This window comes from Quercus robur, chromosome 5 (genome assembly GCF_932294415.1).
Source record: "Quercus robur chromosome 5, dhQueRobu3.1, whole genome shotgun sequence".
Taxonomy (NCBI): domain Eukaryota; kingdom Viridiplantae; phylum Streptophyta; class Magnoliopsida; order Fagales; family Fagaceae; genus Quercus; species Quercus robur.
The window spans coordinates 67,941,538-67,961,885 of NC_065538.1; the positions used below are offsets into that span (position 1 = coordinate 67,941,538).

The 20,348-nt window shown below is 33.4% G+C and overlaps 1 protein-coding gene across 1 annotated transcript; it reads right to left on the bottom strand.

Annotated features, from left to right (window-relative positions):
• Positions 1 to 7,943: 7,943 nt before the first annotated feature.
• LOC126726796 (patatin-like protein 7) lies at positions 7,944 to 10,031 on the bottom strand. Its single transcript, XM_050432160.1, has 2 exons — positions 8,915 to 10,031; positions 7,944 to 8,362 (listed from the first exon to the last, which is right to left on the bottom strand). Exons 1-2 carry the CDS (start codon positions 9,887 to 9,889, stop codon positions 7,985 to 7,987), a joined length of 1,353 nt encoding a protein of 450 aa, XP_050288117.1. The 5' UTR covers positions 9,890 to 10,031; the 3' UTR covers positions 7,944 to 7,984.
• Positions 10,032 to 20,348: the final 10,317 nt, after the last annotated feature.

The following is a 20,348-nucleotide window of genomic DNA, read 5'->3' on the forward strand; positions in this document are numbered from 1 at the left end:
TCATGAGTCAGCAGGCGAATGAAGTTATTGCAAGCTATGATACATTATGTCTTGCCTTTTTATTAGTTTGTGCACGAGCAATATTGCACGTGACATTATTTAGTGATTGTGTGCTTGACTTGTGCATATAGCATTTCTCTTGTTTTGTTGCCTAGTTATATAACTTGTAAGACCCCAGCCCCAAGCTATTTACGATATTTTACGCTCATGATTTGAAAGTATATTCTTGAGCTCAACCCGAGCTTTTCTTTCCTCCATAAGCAAAGGACACTGGTTCTTGAGCTCAACCTAAGTTTTTTCTTTCCCTGAGCATTGGACACTAGCGTGGTACAAGTTAAATAGGAGACTACCTCTAAACCATCGTGATTTAGTATACTGTGGGAATTGGCTGCTTGACTAATATTCCTAGAGAGATATAATGTGTATGCAACACAAGTGTTGTGTAGAATGCACTTGGTTTGATAATTACTTTGGGTGGGTTGTATACTTGAGGTGTAAACTGACAATTACAAAATTTTACTCCCAAAGGGCCAGGTTAAGCATTTAAGGAACATGTCAGCTGTAGCTCAGAACTTGAAGATTGTTGGCATTGTTTACTATTTTGGTCTACATTGAACATTTGGGTCTAAATGTGAAATACTAATTTTGAGCGCTTCATTGTGCAAGTTTTTATCCTTAAATATATTGTTATTCTTCGTATAATTTGATGAAATCAATTGGTACCGATGGATAGCAAAATTTTATAAATTGACTAAATTGACTGTGTAAGTGCATTGGCGTGCTAGAGAGTGTTGTGCATAGGCAGTACCGCACATGATGATGTGGGTAAGATAGCTTGAGTGTGTAAGTGCATTGGCGTGCTAGAGAGTGTTGTGCATAGGCAGTACCGCACATGATGATGTGGGTAAGATAGCTTGAGTGGGTCATTGGGACCATCTAGGGCTGTCCAAGCAAATTGAAGACCTGTTGGAATCGACCAACCCGACCAGAACCGACTCGTCACGGCCGGACTGACACCCAACCTTCAGAACCTAACTTTGGTGGGTCAAGTGGCGGGTTTCGTCCTCAAAAACCCGAGCTACCTGACCTGCCTGACAAAACCTCAAAGAAGGCCGAAATATGGCGACGATTTGGCGCTTCTCAGCTCCGATCCGGCCATGTTTGGCCTTCCTTTACTTAGATCCGCTCAAATCCTCATTCAGATATGCTTAAATCTAGTGAATCTAGCCTAGATTTACTCAAACTTCGCCAAACTCCGGTAAGCCCGACTCTAACTCGGCCAAATCTCGTTAGATCCAGCCAAATTTGACGAGATTCAGCCAGATTTTGGCCAAAATCTGGTGATATTGGAAAACCCGAAACCGACCGATTCACACCCGAAAATTGATACAACCCGACCTGGTTGATTTGAAACTTCATTCGAATCGGTTGCTGGTCGAAATCTTCTCCACCCAATAAGGTCGGGTCGAGTCCGGGTTGGGCACAAACCCGACCTGTGGACGACCCTAGGACCATCTCGCTTGGATGAACCCTCGCCTTCATAATGAAGCCAGGGGCGGCTTGATGCATTTGGGGACCTAAGGCGAAAATTGATTATCTTGTATTAGATGCAAAATTACTATTAATTAATATGAACTATGTAGAATTTTTTCTTTTTTTAGAAATTTTATAGACAGAAAAAGTTTGACAAAATTTTTCATACTTGTTGATGTGGCAGATTGATAGTGGTAAGTAAAAAAACGATGTTAGTGGTAGACTTAGATGAGAACTAGTAAAAGTTTGCTAACTCAACTCTTATTATTATTCTTTTTTTTTTAGAAGTGCAACATTCACAATATTTTTTACAACAAATTCTAGGTTTTAAGTTGCCTTTTGTTTTCTATTTGAAAATATCATTATAATTATTTTTTTTGCCATCAATAACAATCTACTACTTAACATTAGTTGTAAAAGTGTTGTGAAAAATATTGTGGACGTTGCATTTTTCTCTCTTTTTTACTTGTTTTTCATCGGGTAAAAAAATATAATTTTATTTATTGATTATAAATAACCCTATTGATTAAAATTTGGGGGCCTTTTTTTTACTTGGGGCCTTAAGCGACCGCATTTCTTGCTCTAGCATTCAGCCGGCTCTGAATGAAGCGAAAGTAATTTAGGGAATTAGAGAGTCGATCAGAGCATCTTCCTTTAATAGGGTTAATTTATTTTTACATTAGCATATTGTTTATAGACATGAGCTATTTTGCCTATTATGTGAAAATTCCACCTAATTCTGCCAAAGTTTGATGCTGAGATTTGCCTATTATGTTTGCTAGTGATATTGAGGTTTTTTTTTTGGAGGGGGGACGGGGGTGGATAAGTTTGTAGGGATTCTCCAAGAAATACTTAATAGACATACTTGTAACGCGGTAAGTTAGGGTGCTTTGTGATGAAAATGGCTAGAGTATTCCCTAATATCTTGCAATTGGAATCTGAGAATGAGAAGATTTCAAGTAGTAAAGTTATGTGAATAATGGTACATTGTGTTGCAATTTTGGGAAATGCATTTTATTGCCTCTACATCTTTTAACTTGATGTCCTGTTGGTTGAGATTATTTGCACAATGTGAGTTCCATAATGAATGGCGTTCCAAGTATGGTAGAACATATTAATAGGATTTAGAATCACATTGACCAGGTAAGTAAGCTTACTCATATTTTCAACATGGTGGGAGAATTAACTTAAGAAAAACATTAATAGTTTTTCCTAGAAACTTATAAATTGAATGTTTTCTTTAAAAAGAAACCATCAATACCATGTTGACGATGATTACCACATGCTTGCCAGTAGGAGCAAACATATTTGCTTAGAGATACAACGTGGCATACTAAAATAGCAATTCATGTTTATGCGAAATATAGTCAATTTTTAGTGGTTGGTTGGGCTTAAGCTTAGTGGGATACCCAAAAAATTGATTAATCCTCGATGATGATATGATGGCTTTGTAACTAGGAAATGGGCCATGCAATTTTTATTTTCTTATTTTTATGAGGATGATGTAAGTATGAAATTTATTTTAATAAAGATGTATTTTTTTGGGTTTCTTGATCTTTGCCCATAAATAATTTTTTTTTTTTGAGAGAGTTTCAACTTATGGCGTCCGCTCCTGATGATAGTTCTTTATCATCAGATTAAGACACCAATCAGTTTTTGGTGTAGGTGGGGATTGAACCCCAAATCTCTTATACAACCATCAGAGACTTTACCAGTTGAGCTAACTGGAACCCACTTTGCCCATAAATAATTAAGTAGGTTTAAATAAGCACTCATTTGGGTAACCCATTAAAAAAGCCCTAGATTTATGGTTTTTTGCAAGATGGTATGTAATAAGCATCTTATTCTAGACAAAATGATTCCGAAAAAAAAGAACAGAAAAGTGGCCACTCTCATAGGCATAGGCATAGGCAACCATGAGCCACCCACAATTCCTTGCGTACATAGGCGGAGCTAGGGGGTGCCAAGGGGGCCATGGTCCTTTGCTTTTGAAATTTTCAATTAATTTTCTTTTACATTTGATAATAATATAAAAATTACACAAAAATGTATTCACTGCCCCCGATGAAAATTTTCTAGCTCCGCCACAGTTGCTGACTCTTCCCCTCTCTCTCTGGATTGCTCTCCTTGTCCTTGGGTTCCATTAAACAAAGGCACTAGGATTTGGTTTGTGAAAGATCCACTTGCTTACAATCAAAAGGAGCACGTGGAATCCATTGGTGAGGCTTAGAGAGGGCCTGGAAAGTGGAAAGGAGTAAAGGTTCGTACTTGGTACTCTTCCACTGTGTGTACAGTCCTCATTAGGCTTTGTCTAAATAGTATGTTAAAGATTCAAAACCCAATTTAGTTTGATGCAAAATTTCTTTTCTAGGTGAACCCACTTCAAATAGTCTGCCAAAAAAACCAAAGTAGTAGTACAATAATGTCCAAGCAAGCAGCCTTAGGGGTCCCTAAACTTAACACAACCCCCTCTCTATAAACATAGCATCACAACACGCACGCACGCACGCTACAATTGTCAACACAAAAAAAAAAAGACATGTCTCTTTTAAAAGAAAGCTCACTTCATGCAAAAACTAGGTCCCCACAACTCGATAGTCTACAGGCTTTTCATACACAAAAGAGATCAGAAACAAGCTCATAACTAGAAACTACAAAAGGTAATAGAGACAGTCTTAGTAGTACTACTCTTATTAAAGTTGCGCACTATATATCAGATAGTACCTTAACTTCCAATCATGTTCCAAAATAGTGAGTCTAAGCTTCACAAGCACATTTCCACACAGGACCACTTTGTTACCTTTTTTTTTTTTTTTTACCTCTTAAAACTGATTTTGAGAAGCCTCGTATTGTTCTCAGAATCGTGCTTTGCACTGCCAAGCGCGTGCAGTGTTAAAAAGAGAGCCATTTAATTGGTTGGTCAGGCCAGTGATGAGAAATACATGCAAAAAAAAATTTAAACTTGAAAGTGACATTACTAGTTGAAACTTGAAAGATTTGAAACATATATAGATTACATGGAAAAAGAGTACTGTAACTTCAAAGTTAAGTTTAACAACACACTGTGAAATTTGATTTAAAGCAATTTTAATTGGGGGACCAGATCGAGCAGAACAAAGGGAATCAATCCCATGGGGCACACTAGGCACTTGAGTATCATTTTCACCGCCCTTTGTTTCAAATAGAAGGGACGGTTAAAGGGAAAAACAAAAGTGAATCCATGATGATTTTGTTGTTTCAAATTTGAATAGTGGTGGGTCTACTCATAATGTAAAATCTTTCCAATCCAAAGTCTCCCTTTTTGTCTTTTTACTTGTTTTTATACAAAACCCACCAGATTACATCAAAGGAGTAAATAACAAAAATGCTCAAGTTAAAATGTATCTAGACCTCAGAATATTGAAAATTTAGAAACAACTTTTGAAGTCAGATCAATTCTTAATTGATTTATTTTATACTTGTTGTAGGCTAATTTCTATGTACCAATACAAGTAATTAAGGCCTATGAAACAAGTACCACACGTCTTGGGGCCTCGAATGATACGGGCTTTGATGTATAGGTAGCCCAGCGTAAAGCCGGGCAATGTACAAAACGAGCAAAGTCAAATTAAGGCTGCACGTTATTTTTTCCACCTTTCACACAGTGGTCCAAGCCCACACAAGGAATCTAAGAACCACTAATTATAATTAGGGACAGCAATTTTGCCCCGCTCCACTAGACCTGCGTTTCGCCCCACGGGTTTTTTCCACCCCGCAAAGATGATGGGGCGGAAATAGTGCGAGATTTTAATCTTGCACCACGAGGCATGGATAGATTTAGACTTTTTAGACCCAACTCGCTCCGCATTAATAATGGCTAAATTATAAAATTTTCATATTCTAAAACTTTACTATTTAAATAAACATATCATTAACTTATTTTATTCTACCTAACAAAGTTTTTTGTCTTTTTTTTTTTTTTCCTAGCAAGGTTGGAAATAAGGTATCAATTTTAACATTTTCTTTTGTCTTTGTCATAAACAAATTTATAAACTATTGAATCATTGATTTTGTATTATGAGATTTTTGTTTTTGTTGTGATATTGATTTTGTATTATGAGATTTTTGTTTTTATTGTGATATTGTCTTGTTAAACACTTTAATAATATTATTCAATTTTTGCTAAAAATAAGTTTGATTCGATGGGATAAAGTTATTTGTAATTTCAAGTATATTTTTTTATTAACAAAATAGATTTTATTAAAAAAAATTGTAATAGTTATGGGCAAATTAATAAGAAGTAGAGTTTTATAGGATGGGGAGGGGCTTTGAGGGGCCCCAAGGGGTAAGGATGGGGAAAGAAAAATTTTCCCACCATGTAGGTCGGGATAGAGATGGGGTAAGACAAAATCATGTGGGGCGAAGACAAAAACTCCATCCTTTGGACCCGCCCTGCCCCATTGCCATCTCTACTTATAATGTGTGTAGAATCGAAGATTACACACGCTAAAAAGAATAATCAGGTGTTTAAAGAACTCTACATATCCACTTTAACAATTAAAAAAAGAAATCACAACATTTCTACACACCATTTAGTTCATTGTTTACACCAATAAAAAATTCAAACCTTCAATTTGCAAACTTTGTATGTTTTAATAATAATAAGTTTATTGACATGCAAAAATTTACGAGATTTTTTATAAGTTGATGTGTTTTGCCACTATTGATTTATGTTGAAGTAAACTATTAATAGTAGGCAAACTTGAAGCGTTAGCGGTACGAATAAGAAAACTTAAAAAAAATGTGAATTTGTGCATGTCTCTAGACCTATACTATACATGTTTCAAATGTGCTAAGTTCCCCAATTTTGACTGTCTAAATCATTTGAACAGTTTAATTAATCTAGTGACTTAAGAATGACGTGTTTACATGAGTGTGCCTAGGGAAGAGTAACAAATTTTTTTTGGGGGGAGGGAGCTAAATTGTGGGTTCAATTGACACTCCATATTGGAGTCACTGGACCCCAATTTAAGAGGAAATAAGAAAGAGTCTTTTTTTTTGTTTTTTGTTTTGTTTTGTTTTTTTCATTTTAGCTAATTTGAACAGAATGACATTTGAATACCCAAGCTAATAACATTTTGGTTCAATTGGAATTTTTCAATGGCTAGGTTCGATTCCCCATCTCCCAAATTGAAGGTAAAAAATAGAGGAGCATTTTTGTACTCGAGTTGAACCCAATCCAATGAAAATACCAACTACCCAAAATTATCATAGTTGATATAATTTAATTTTACCCAATATGCTTTCTAAATAACTCATTCCACCTAAGCAATCAACAATATACCATGAATTTACATCAAACTAGTGAGTAATAAAAAAAAAAAGTTTAAACTTTCAATTTGCAAATTTGTATGTTCCAATAAAAAAGTTTATAGACATGCAAAAATATACGAGCTTTCTTATAAGTTGATGTGTTTTGCCACTATAGATTTATGTTGAAGTAGTATAAGTATTAATAACAGGCAAACGTAAAACGTTAGCGGTAAGTATAAGATACCTTAAAAAATTGTGAATTAAAAATGTGAATTTGTGCGTTTCTCTATACTCTAGACCTACACATGTTTCAAATATGCCGAGTTCTCCAATTTTGACTAACTAAATACTTGAACTCAATTTAATTAATCTAGTGACTAAAAATGAGGTTTTCAGGGTTTTTTTTTTTTTTTTTTTTTTTTTTTTTGTGTGGTTGCTCTAAATAAAAAAAGAGGTCTCCGGTGTGAACTCATTGAAACAATATGAAGACTCCTACCACCAAACCACACCCCGCGGTAGTTACATCTGTCCACTTAAGAGGAACAAGAAAAAAATAACATTTTTTTGGGGCTAAATTGGAAAGGACAACATTTAAATAGGCAAGCCAAATAATTTTTTGGTTCACTTATAGCCTTCTGTGTCCCTAATGTTCAGGTTAGATCTCCATCCCCCAATTTAAGAGGAACTAAGAAAGAATATTTTTGTTCAACATTTTTGTTCAACATTTGAATACCCTATGTAATAATCTTTTGGTTCAATTGGTATTTTTTGGTCTCTCCAATGGTGAGTCCAATCCCCATCCCCCAATTAATGTAGGGGAATATAAATATATATATATATATATATATATATATTGAGTACACAACTTCAACCCAATCCAATTAAAATGCAAAGTACCCAAAAGGTTGCATCGTTAATGTAATTTAATTTTACACAATATGCTTTCACAATAACTCATTCCATCTAAACAATCAACAATATACCATAACTTTACATAAAAACTAGTAACTTATACAAAAAAAATATAGGTCCACCGAGCAACTCATTTCAGCTCAGACTCGGATTTCATTCATCACGAGCGGCAGCAGAGGCATCATAAATAAACTCAACTCAATTGTATTTTTTTTTTTTCTCCTTTTGTTTTAATCACCCAAATTAACTAGCAAGAAGATAGAGTTGAATTTGATAAAGTAGTAGCTGAAGATGTTCTTGGTGAAGGTGATGACTGCTTCAATGTCACAGTTGGTAAAATGCTAGTTTTTCTCCTCTCTTGTTCTTTAATTAGATCTCCAGCAAACAATTCTAGCTTCTCTAAATTTGTGGTCTCAACCATCTTTTTCCCTTGAAATAAAACTGACTCCACATTTTTCTGTTCCAACATGTTTTCTGTCACGGCCAACATGTCCATGCTCTTGCTAGAAGAATTCATGCCCTTCTTCAAGCCACTATGCTTTTTAGCTAGACTTTCATTTGCCTGAATGCGAACATAATTACTTGTCCTACACTGACCAAATGCCATTGAAACTGCTTGATCAACCTGTAGATTAAAATAAGAAAGATTCAATGATTAGCATACCCACCTAAAACAAATTAATCAATTGAAACTCACTTTAGTTGTCTTTTCTTTTCTTTTCTTTTTCGATGAATTTAAAAGTACGAACCAAATAAGCTAAAAAAATACACAAAGGACAATACAAGCCCACGTTCAGATTCCTCAGCCGACAAAATTGTTTAAAATAAACAAGAATAATACTTTTTTTGCTCAGTAAAATAAAACTACTCTTAATTAATTAATTAAATAACCCTGTTAGGTGAACTTTCATTACCTTTACCATAACAATTAAGAGTGATGGAGTAATTTTTATGGATCCAATATATTTTATTACATAGAGTTTGGTTTATGTTTAATGTATTGTAATATTAGATGGATTTTAGCTATGATGTCAATCTCGTATCCCGAATTCAAGATTATGTCTCTAACTTCTTTCGAAAACGTAATATAATATTTATTTATTATATGATAGGAATCTAACTAATCAAATTCATTCTCATGTAATTTTTTTTTATAGTAAAATTTGTAATAACTTACCATATCGGAAGCTCCATCTCCGGCAATTCTAACAAGCTGAGTTCCATTGGGAATTGAATTTGCAACATCAAATTGGGACTCCCCATTTCCTAAAGACACCACAAGCAGATCCTCAACTCCATTGCACATAGGAAACTCCTGCTTGTTAAGCAGCACGTGCGTAACAGCCGCAGCCGTCGGATTATTCATCGCCACCTCCCCATTCACGGCCAAGATCTTCGTCCTCCCGTCCACCGACTTCATCTCCACGGGGCCCACAGCCAACGTGGCAGCACACACGTCCTTCATCTTGAAATCGTAGCCGTCGAATTCCACGGCATCCGCGCGGGAAAACACGAACGGCCCGTTGCTGGAGAGGTCGTAGCAGGGGATCAGAACCGTCTTCAGCGTGTCTTTCAGGGTGGTTGACTCCCCAAAAGTCTTGGCGAAGAGTTTCTCCAGCTTCGCCGGACGGCGGAGGAGTCGCCGGAGAGTGCTTTCCGGCGACACCCGGAAGAGCTTGCGGCGGTTCTGGATGAGGAAGCTGAGTGCTTGGTCGGCCGTGAAAATGGGGTTGCCGTCTTTTCCTCGGGTGAAGAGAAGGGCGGCGAGGATTCCTCCGGCGCCGGCTCCGGCCACCACGTCGAAGAAGTGGGCAATGCGGGCGTTGGGGTTGCCGGATTTGCGGCGGAGAAAAGATTCGAGACGGGCGAGGGCGGTGGCGGCGAGGATTCCGTCGGTGGCGCCGCCTCCGTCTATGGAGAGGACTCGGACTTTTCCGACAGAATTGTTATTGCTGATGTTATTGGTGGTGGTTATGGGCTTCAATTTCAAGTTTTCTTGGAGGGGAGTGGTGGGAATGCTATCATAGCCGAAGAGGAACTTGGTTTCAAGGATAGAGAAGATTTCATAAGACAACTTGTCTACGTCAAAGGAAGAGTCTTCTTCTAAGTTGAGCATTGGGTTTGACACTACTGTCACTGCAGCCGCCGCCATTTTAATGTTGTTTTTCGGAAATCTTAATGTTTTTTTTCTCTGTGTGTGTGTGTGAGAAAGAGAGAGTTATGACTTTACGAGCGTGTGAGAGTGAGAGAGAGAGAGAGAGAGAGAGAGAAATGAGAATTGGAATAGGATGATGAAAATGGGGAGGCACCGGATTGCCTTTATATAGGTGTGGAGGTACATACGTGCGTACTGTCTCTGTCTTTGGTTGCTGTGTCATTCACTCATTTGTGTGTGCGATTTTATTTTTTTTATTTATTTAAAATTTTTAAAATAAATGTTTCTGTGATTTGTGAATGTCGTGGAATGAGCATTTTTTTTTTTGCTGAAGTGGAATGAGCATTTGGTAGGCGACTAATCGGCATCCGAGTAATTAACTAACACTGATTATCATATGTTTATTTATTTATTCTTTATGTTTTTGTTGCCTTTTGGAATGGAGGGAGCAAGAAATTTTAAAGTCCCAGACTCACAGTGGAAACACATCAGGTTCAGACCCTTTGTATTTCTTTTTCTTTTTTCTTCTTTGTAAACGCTTTAGTTTAGTGTTCCTATACAAACCTTATTTTTATTCTTTCTTTGACTGAGAAAAAACACCCAGCAATGTTGAAACACTATAGAATTTTAGTTGGCCCGGACAAAGAAGAATCACAGAGCTCTATCCTTATGTTATGTTCTCGAGTAATTACTATTTGACCCTACAGTAGACGTGGTCTTCACAATAACAAATGCAATCCAATTAATACTATACTTTTTTTTGTTTTTGGGTGTTGTCACTGGATAAATCATTAGCGACTAAGTGAGCAACACATGGTCGAACCTTTTTTAACTATATCCTGTCTTCAGTTGTGGTCTTAGCATTTTGCTGTATTATGAGCAGCTCTTTTAGCCTCACAACCGATTGGCGACTGAATAAGCTATGAATTTTATTAGGGGTGTTCATGGTTTAGCACAACCAATTTTAGGGAGATTTTTGAGTTGCGTCACTAAGTTTCGTGTTTACAAGATCAAAACAACTGTCACACCACCTAGATTGGCTTTCAGGCAATTTTTGTAGGTAACATAAGTTGAATTCTGAGACCCACAATCACAAATTTTTTTTTCTTTTTTCTGAAAATATCCTTATCTATCTATCTATTCTTTATACATAACAAGAGCTGATGATGAAATTCCTACAATGGTAGATAATACTATTCTACCCCGTAGCAGTAGTACTTAAGTATATATATACTTAAGTATATATATATATATATATATATATATATATATATATATATATATATATATATATATAAAATTCTAGCCTTTCTTTTGTTCCTACGTATCTTTCCATCATTTCTCCTATTCTGAAAATATCCTTATCTATCTATCTATTCTTTATATATAACAAGATTTACTCTTTGATTTAGACTTTTCTAAAGGTCAAAAGTACTTCATCCAATATCCAATAAACTTCTCCTACAATATTTTAGGAATAGGGTCTATAATGTCACAATATTTATACTACTACTATTTAAGGAGTTTCCCCTATTTGGATTGATTTTTTTTTTTTTTTCAAAATATCCCTACCGCCAATGTTTAAGTAGGGGCAAAACTTGAGGATAATACTATAAAAATATATCTCTAACTTTCTCCTAAAACATTTCCTACAAAATAGGACCACTCTCCCACTAACCCACTTCTTCAAAGCGACTATTCGTTTACTGTTTTTTTTTTTTTTTTTATTAAAAAAAAAAAAGGAAAACAAGTTAAACAAAAAATAAAAAATCATCCTCACGTTTATCTTCCTATCAAATTATTAACTTTTACAAAAAAATAAATAAAATAGAATAGCTTTTGAGCACGTGCGTGCTCAAAGGCTAGTTCCTTATAAAATTTCATTTCTTAGACTGGACTTTTATATGATTCAAAAATACCCTTAAACTCTTAAAACTTGGGGCAAAATTTGGGACAACCCAGTAAACATACATGCCTACAAAATAGGACCACTCCCCCATTAATCCAGGTCTTCAAAACAACTCTACATAAAATAAATTAAAAAAAAAAAAGCTTCCTATAAAAATTATATCCAAAAAAAAAAAAAAACCAACGTTAAGTAAAAAGCTTCCCAATCTAACTTAGAGTTGAAAAAAAAAAAAATCTTATCCTTATCCCATAATCTGGGGTAAGTCTATGTAGTTTTTATTAGATTATTTAAAAGAATTTTCAAGTTATTCACTACTCTTTTTCACTTACTTAAGTAAAATTATTAAGTTTTAAAATCCCAAATTTTAGGTTATAATTTTTTTCTTTCTTACACAGGTTCAATTCTATATATTAAAAAACCCAGCATATATTTTAACATGTATCAATTAAAATTTCAAAATATTGAGAAAAGCTAAATACAAAATTTTCTTATTAAAAAAACGTAGATACAAAATTTTAATATATATATATATATATAATTTTTTTATATAACAAAATTTTAATATTTTAAAAACTGATAACCTCTCCTTTCTTCACGTCTTTTACTGCGTCACAAACTTCCCACTACAAGTAGAGATTTCAGTTAACTCAACTAGTAAAATCTCTCATGGTTGAACAAGAGATCTGGAGTTCAATCTCCACCTACACTAAAAACCAATTGGTATATTGATCTGATGATAAAGAATTATCACTAGAAGTGGACGCCATAGATTGAATTAAACTCTCTCTTAAAAAAAAAAAAAAAACTTTTTCTACCATAGTTATGTTAATTTTCTCCTGTACGGTTAATGGGCTATTTTGCTTCTTCTAGCGTTTAAAAAAAAAAAAAAAAAAGTGTATAACCTTGGGTTTCTCCTCTCAAAAAGGTATTTAATTTTCCTTTAATGTGTTTTATGTTTTTAATGTTACTCAATGTAAATGTTTTTTAATTATATTGTTCTTCTCTTCATTTGCTCGATTAAATTTACTTTGGGTTAGGTTTGTGGTCGATATTTTGATTTCTTTTTATTAATTTTAAGATAATAATCTTATTTTTTTCCACGACAAGAACTCATGCTATGGAATTTGACGAACCAAAACAACTAAAGAAGTATGGAGTCAACTATCAAATAGATGAAGTGTATATAGGATTTTAATGTGGCTATAATTGAATAGAAAATTATAACACTAAACCCAAAAATAAAATAAAAAACGGGAGTTCCCCCCCCCCCCCCCAAATATTTGAATTAGTCCAATAATGTATTTAAAAAATTGTCCAATTGGTCTAGTAGTTATAGAGAATGTATTGTTTCTCAAAATTGTAAAATATGTTCTTGTATCTTTTAAAGTTTTCGATTATTCATGTTTTTGAACACTTCATTAGTTCAAATTGAATTTTTTTTTACTCGCAATGGTAGACAATTTGGTAACTTATATTAAATGAAAATTGAAAGAATTTCATTATAGAAGATGGTGAAAGATGAATTTAATTCTATGAAACATTTAATTTTAAGGATATCGCTTTGAAAGATACTAACTTCCATGTGTGTACATGTATAGATGTATGTGTTTATGTAGGTGTATGGAAATTTTTATAGACTAATAAATTAGTAACTTAAATCGCCCCCCCCCCCCCCTCAAAACAAAATTTTTTGGCTCCGTCCCTAACCACAAGCCTAGATTTGAAACCCATAGCCATAACCACAACCCATAGCCTAGATTTGGCTCCATACAACAGTTTGATCAATGCGAAACCGTCTCAATGGGTTGGCCTCGAATCGTACATAAACACAACACCTCTAGATTTCATTACTTCAAATTTGAATTTCTAAGCCTTTTGACAAAGTAATAAGTCTAGACTCTAAATTATAAAAAATTTCACAAGTTGAGATGGTAAGTTGTTAAAATTAAATAATAAAGTGATGTTAATAGTTTTGATGCATGCCAGCTTTTTGCTTGGTCATCACTAAAACGACGTAGTTTTGAGGTTGATTTGTCAAAAATAAAAAACATTAGTATGATGATGTGTTACTTAATAACATAAATTAACTATGGGGAGTGAATTGCTAACGGAACCAAATTTCAGGGTGTAAAATCAAGTTTTTGAAATTTTCGAGTGTAAAATTCAGTCAACCCCAAACTTCAGAAATGTAATTTGCAATTTACTCAAAACTTAACAATTTAGCTGTTATGAAAAACATTTTATATACATATATATATATATATATTTATTTATTTATTTATTTATATATTTATATTTATTCATGGATTTGTGTCATGTTTAGAGAAAATATCTTGCATTAATTGGTGTGGAGTACCACGTCAGGGGATACAGTAAGTATCTAATAATTTCCTTTATTTCTTGCGGTGGATTTTGAAGTCTTCCCTGTATTGAATTCAACATCAACATCATATGTACGTTCAAATTGAAATTTGTAGGTCCTTTGATATTGAAATTTGAAGGACGACCTTTGATAAAGCAATAAGTCTAGAGCCATATGCTATTTCACAAATTTTTTTTATTTATTTATTTTTGGTTTTTGATTTTTCATAATTGTTAGTAGTAAATTTTAGAGCCTAACTTGGTAAAGATAAGGTGTAAAACTCATCTTTTACACTATCTAATAAGAAATCACCACATCAATATTTTACTTAAAATTCAATTTGGTTGGATTTATATATGGGTATTAGAATCGTTTGGCTATGGTTGTGTTTATTCTTAAATATGCGATAAGATAATGTGACATGTTGAGATTGAAGGGGTAAAACATGAGTTTTACACCACATCATTATAAAATTTAATCTCTAAATTTTAATGTCAGATGCCCTTTTTGTGGTGAGATTTACTTTTTATGTGAGATTAGAGAGTATAACATTTTTGTACTCTTGAAGTATTGTATAATTTTACCTATATTATATAAATTGACCTGTGTTAAAAAAAGAGAAAAGAGAAAAATGTTAATGATAAAAAATAAAGTGGTGTCACTAATGAATCTATATAAAGAAAAATGCTATGTCCACAACATTTTTACAACAAATTCTAAGTGGTAGGTTGTTATAGGTTGTTATTGGTAGAGCTAAAAAGTAATTTCAGTATTAAATTTAAATTAGAACCAATAATAACAAACCACTTATAATTTGTTGTGAATATAACACTTCTCCCTATATAGAAATGAATAATAACTTAATAAAGTTGTGTGAAAAATATTATAGACGTAGCATTACAAAACTATCCAGTAGATTGAGTTACCTATGCTTGTTCTTGTACCATGAAAAATATTTTTTGAATTTTTACGTAAAATCTTGTTATTATATAACATGAAAAAATAAAAGAAGAGGGAGAAAGAAAAGACGACTCACAAAGAGACGTTTCGCTATCAAGCATCCTTGTGAAAGCTCCATTAAAAAATAAAAATGGGAAGCCAAGTGAATTTTTTTTTTTAGCAATCCGAATAGTAAAGCCCTCTGAAGACGTTCATGTTGAACTGATTTCATTTTATTAACCATATATAAGAAGCGGCATATTTTTGTGATTTGCTCTACTAAATTTTGAGTAATTATTTAATATTTAAAAGGGCATTTATATTTTCTACTCATAATAAATCTCACTAATTAAATTTATCACAGAACTCATCATTATATAAAAGAATGAAATATCATATCGTTATACTTAATCGAAGGTACTTAATAATGTTTCCTAAATTTTGTGAGTCCTGGTTAGCTCAACTGGTAAAGTTTCTGATGATTGTATAAGAGATTTATGGTTCAATTCCCACCTACACTAAAAACTGATTGGTGTTTTGGTCTGATGATAAAAAGCTATCATCAGGAGCGGATGTCATAGGTTGAAACTCTCTCAAAAAAATAAAAATAAATAATGTTTCCTAATTTTTATGTAACAAATTTACAGACTAATAATGGAATAAAAGACTTGTTTTAACAATTATTTAAACGAATTACAATAATCAAGGCTAGCCTTGTCTTGTAATTTAACAAAAACATCTCAATACACATATAAAACACACAGATATCTATATAATTGGATTCAAAGTACATTTTATATAATTTTTGACAATATTACACATCTCAATACTTTTTATTTGATGTGTATCTTGATTGTTGGATTACACTTTTTTTTTCTCTCTTTTATCCTCCATCTTTATAAATTTCAAGATAATCAAAGATTAATAATTATCTTTTCTATAAAATGTTTTTTTTTTAATTTTAAAATTGTACGTAAAATACACATTTAGAGATTGAATAGTAAAAAAGACTCGATTAATATGAAAATTTCAATCCAATAAAAAGTTATTGAATTATGAAACATTAATAAAGAATTACACCATATGTAACTTGATCATAGCCCATATATATATATATATATATATAAAAGCTACATAGACTTTTTCTTTTAAAAGAGAAAATCATTATTCCTCCTAAAAAAGAAAAGAAATTATAAATTATGTTTTCTATGAGAAAGAAAGAGGAACGTATCAAGCATCCTTGTCATTGAATAAAAAATGATTAACCGTAGAAAACAACCTAAAATTGTGGGTGGACTTGCAGTTTGCACTCCAAATAATGAAAACTTACGTGCAATTAATCATCACCCAATTGTAAAAAACTTTTCAAATTGCACCATATAGCTTGATGAAAACTTGCAATCACCACCCCAATTGTTAAAATAATTAAACTTATGAATTGCACCTAATGACATGATTCACGGTTAAAATTGACAATCACGTGCAAGTCACATGACCATAAAAGATTGAATTTCTCGTTTTTTCCTTGTAACTAGTTAATGTATTAAAGTTTTATGGTTGATTTTAGAGCTATAATATGGTAGGTTGGATTAAAGATTTCTCAACCCAATGAGATTGGGTTCGGTTAAAAAATACTACAAACCCAATCCAACCCGACCATATACACTCAGTAAGGTCAATTATTGGTGAGGTTTTAGATAACTATGCTCCAAATCTAAAGTTTCAACTTTCGTTTCTAAATTTCTCCACTTTTAAAGTGACATTTTTTTTTGTTTGCTTCAATTTTTTCTTGTGCTCTTATTGAAACCCAATAACTTTGTGCAGAGTTGTCCGCTTGTTCTTCTAGAAACAATTGTACAAAGATGGCATACTTTGATTCATTTAGGAATGAAGTATAGAACATGCTAACATTTAATGCTTGCTAAGGAATTGAAAAAGCACTCTTCATCTGATGACTACAATTAAATGTGATAAAGGAAGTCAGGACCCAATAATATATAATTGGGGCCCAATATGCAGCAATATGCAACATCTCGTCATTGTAGTAAATTTACATTTGACTGCTGTCAATGGATATATCATCTATATATGTATTGGTTACAAATGTGAAAGATAAAGTTGACCATCAATTTAAGGCATATATGCACCATTCAATGATTCAAAGCTACAGAAATATAATCTCAGCGAAAAAATCCTAGTAGGGCCTCACAAGATATGTAGGGTTTTAGACTTTTAGTAAGAAGGCTACAATGTTTATTTTCTCCTTCTCTAAAGCTTTTGGATGTACGGTTGTACCGACATATTGAGTGACAAATATCTTCTTTTCATCTCTCTTAATTTCTAGTACTTGTAGTAAAAGTTCAGAGAAGAAATTCAGCCACAAGTCCACAGCCAATCTCACAAACGACTCTCAATAAATGAGCATATCTTTCCAGATTTTTGTACATCCAAACTACAAGAAAATGAAATCTAGGTGTTGGTACTGTCCGTTACAGTTGGCCAGGGACCCGTACCTAAATGAAATCTACCAAACTGCTTAGCTGTGACAAAGAATGCAGCACCTTTCATTTACTTCTATTGGGTCGGAGGATATCCCAAGTACACGTGAGATAATAAAGGATAAGTGCAAATTGGTTTCATTCTTGCTCAAGTTCTGGGAAGAAATAGAATAGGTTTTAGATCTTCGAAAAAGAGAACAATCCAAAAGCTATGCCTATATGGGGCAAAAGAAAAGACGTGAGTGACTGAGATTATAAGGTGGAAATATTGCATGTTCTTCTTTTTCCTTGAATGTTTGAATCCCAAGATGGGTTTGGGCGGCAATCAAGTTTGTCATTAAGCCAATTGACCATTAATGATTTTGTAAGTTAAAGGCATTAGCGTGGTTCAACATTAATGATTTTGAAGCCTTTATTCAATAAATTCAACTTTGTTAGAGACATGTTTATCTTTATTTTTGCAAAAGGGAAAAAGAAATGTTTAGCTTCTGTCTACTGCAAACACGGATGTAACACGCGTTTAGAATTGATATTGTGCAAGTCCTGTGTATTGTTTGGTCATGAGCACCGAATAAAAGTCTTAATCGAAAAAAACCTGAGTGCCACAAACTGTTTTGGGAAAAGTAGAGCGTTTTTAATTAGGTTCCTATTAACGTGCATATCATCTATTTTAGGAAATTTTTATAAAAAATTGAAAAAATTAATTAATTTTTCTTTTTTTATTATTTTTTTTTTCTAAAATGGTTTATTAATGTATGTTTTAAGTTATACATTATTAGAATTTTTTTAATTATAATCGATTATGTTAGGTTCTAAAGTTTAGGATTTTATGTATTTAGAACTCTAATGTGTATTGAGAACTCTAATGTGTATTGTTGGCAAACCATGATCAAAACAATGTGTTTAGAAGTGTTTAAAACTAGCTCAAAGTTGTATGTCAATGTAAAGTTGGAATCGAGTTTAAAGCAGGAAGCACTGTGGCTTTCAGCCTGGCTCGATCGATCGAAGCTTAGGCTTGACCGATCGAAGCTCGGGCAGATTGCTTTTCTGTAGATTCGTCCAACTCAGCCCTAATTGTTTTAAAACGTTTTTAGGGTTTCTTATTTGTCCTAAGTATAAAAGGCAAACCCTAACCACGTTTTAGTGTTGCTCATATTTGCGATTTGTGTAAATCTCTTGTGAGATCTAGAGGAGCTTTCCTTTACACAAACTTAGGGTTTTCAAGGAGGAGATATTTTCTACACCTTGATGATCAATTCAGTTGCTGCAATTAAAACTTAAAGACTACACAAGCAGGTGTGCTTGTAGCTGGTGGGAATCCAAGAAAGAAGGAGTCCGTGGATTCGGAGCTTGCACGTGGTCATGTCAGTAAGTTCTACTGGTTGGTAGCATTAGGAAGTCGAGCGGGAGTGCTTGTAAGTCCTTTTGTATGAACTTCGATTTTTTCAAGATAGTGGATTCAGATTTACCTTGAAGATAGCTAGGTCAAATCCTCCCTAGATTTTTACCGGTTTGGTTTCTTGGGTGATCATATCATTGTCTTATTTATTTTCCGTTACTTTGCATGATTTGATTTTTATTATTGTGATAACCTAGACTTGTTTAATTGGACTAAGTAACAACTTGGCTAATTACCTAGGTTTAATTAATTGTTTAAGGGGTCTAAAAACTGTTAGATTATCTTTTTTATGTAAAGATCCTATATTAAGTAACAGTAATTGGTAATATCATATGTATCATTGGGATCTTAATGAGACTACTATCTTAAGCACAACACATTTATTATAGTACTACTACTTAATCTGTTTAATTCTTATCAAATATTATGCGTGGCAATACCACCATGCTATACCACCACCGCAGTGGTTTAACAAGTGCATCGATCTGTTCACCCCTTAACATATTCCTGTCGCTAAATAGTATTATAATTTATCTTATTACTGGTTTCCAAGAAATGGGGCCCCAAATACATTATCTACAGTCTAGCTATAGACAATTGCAAATCCTCGTCTCAGTATGATTGAATGTCTGCGCCGATCATAAAGATAAAAATGTATATATCCACTATCCAGCACGAACGCTAATAGTCAGAATTTCTAGTTTCGCCACGGTTTCCTTTCACATCACCGACGCCCAAGTTCATGCTCCTAAAACAATTATAAAAAAACGATGAAACAAACAACCTTGAATAAATAAATAAATAAATCGAATCAGCAGCCAAATATTTTGTCAGCCGTTGCTTTTGCTGGGTCACGTAGGGACACCGCCAAAAATCTCAGCGGTAGGTAGAGATAGATTTAGCATATATATTTCTGCACCAACACTACACTCATCTCAATTACTATAACATTGTCACCACGAATTGTTGTCGGAAACTCTTTAAAAAAAAAATTAAAAATAAACTAATTATTGATTATCGTTTAGCATGCATTTTTTTCAACCCGACAATTGAATGGTTTATTCATTATGTGGCTACACCTTTAATCATATTTGTTTACTAAATTAGTTGTTAGTAACTTTGATCATTGCGTTAGTTAAATATGGTTGGTTGAAAATGGGGTTTAATTATGATTTTAAATAAGTACATGTGTCTGATGGTATGGTAATGTGGATAGATAGAGAGGAATAATGTTAAAGCTAAGTTATAATATTTTATCATATGGTATATATAATTTAACTATGTCGTAGTATAAGGCATACTTTTGATGGATGGTGACAAAGGCAAATGACTAAATAATAAATAAAAAA

Bases quoted from the DNA above. Each gene is read 5' to 3' on its own strand.
- LOC126726796 (XM_050432160.1), bottom strand. From the start codon at position 9,889: ATGGCGGCGGCTGCAGTGACAGTAGTGTCAAACCCAATGCTCAACTTA. The intron at 8,363-8,914 runs GTAAGTTATTAC...TTTAATCTACAG, and splicing joins GAGATGGAGCTTCCGATATG to GTTGATCAAGCAGTTTCAAT.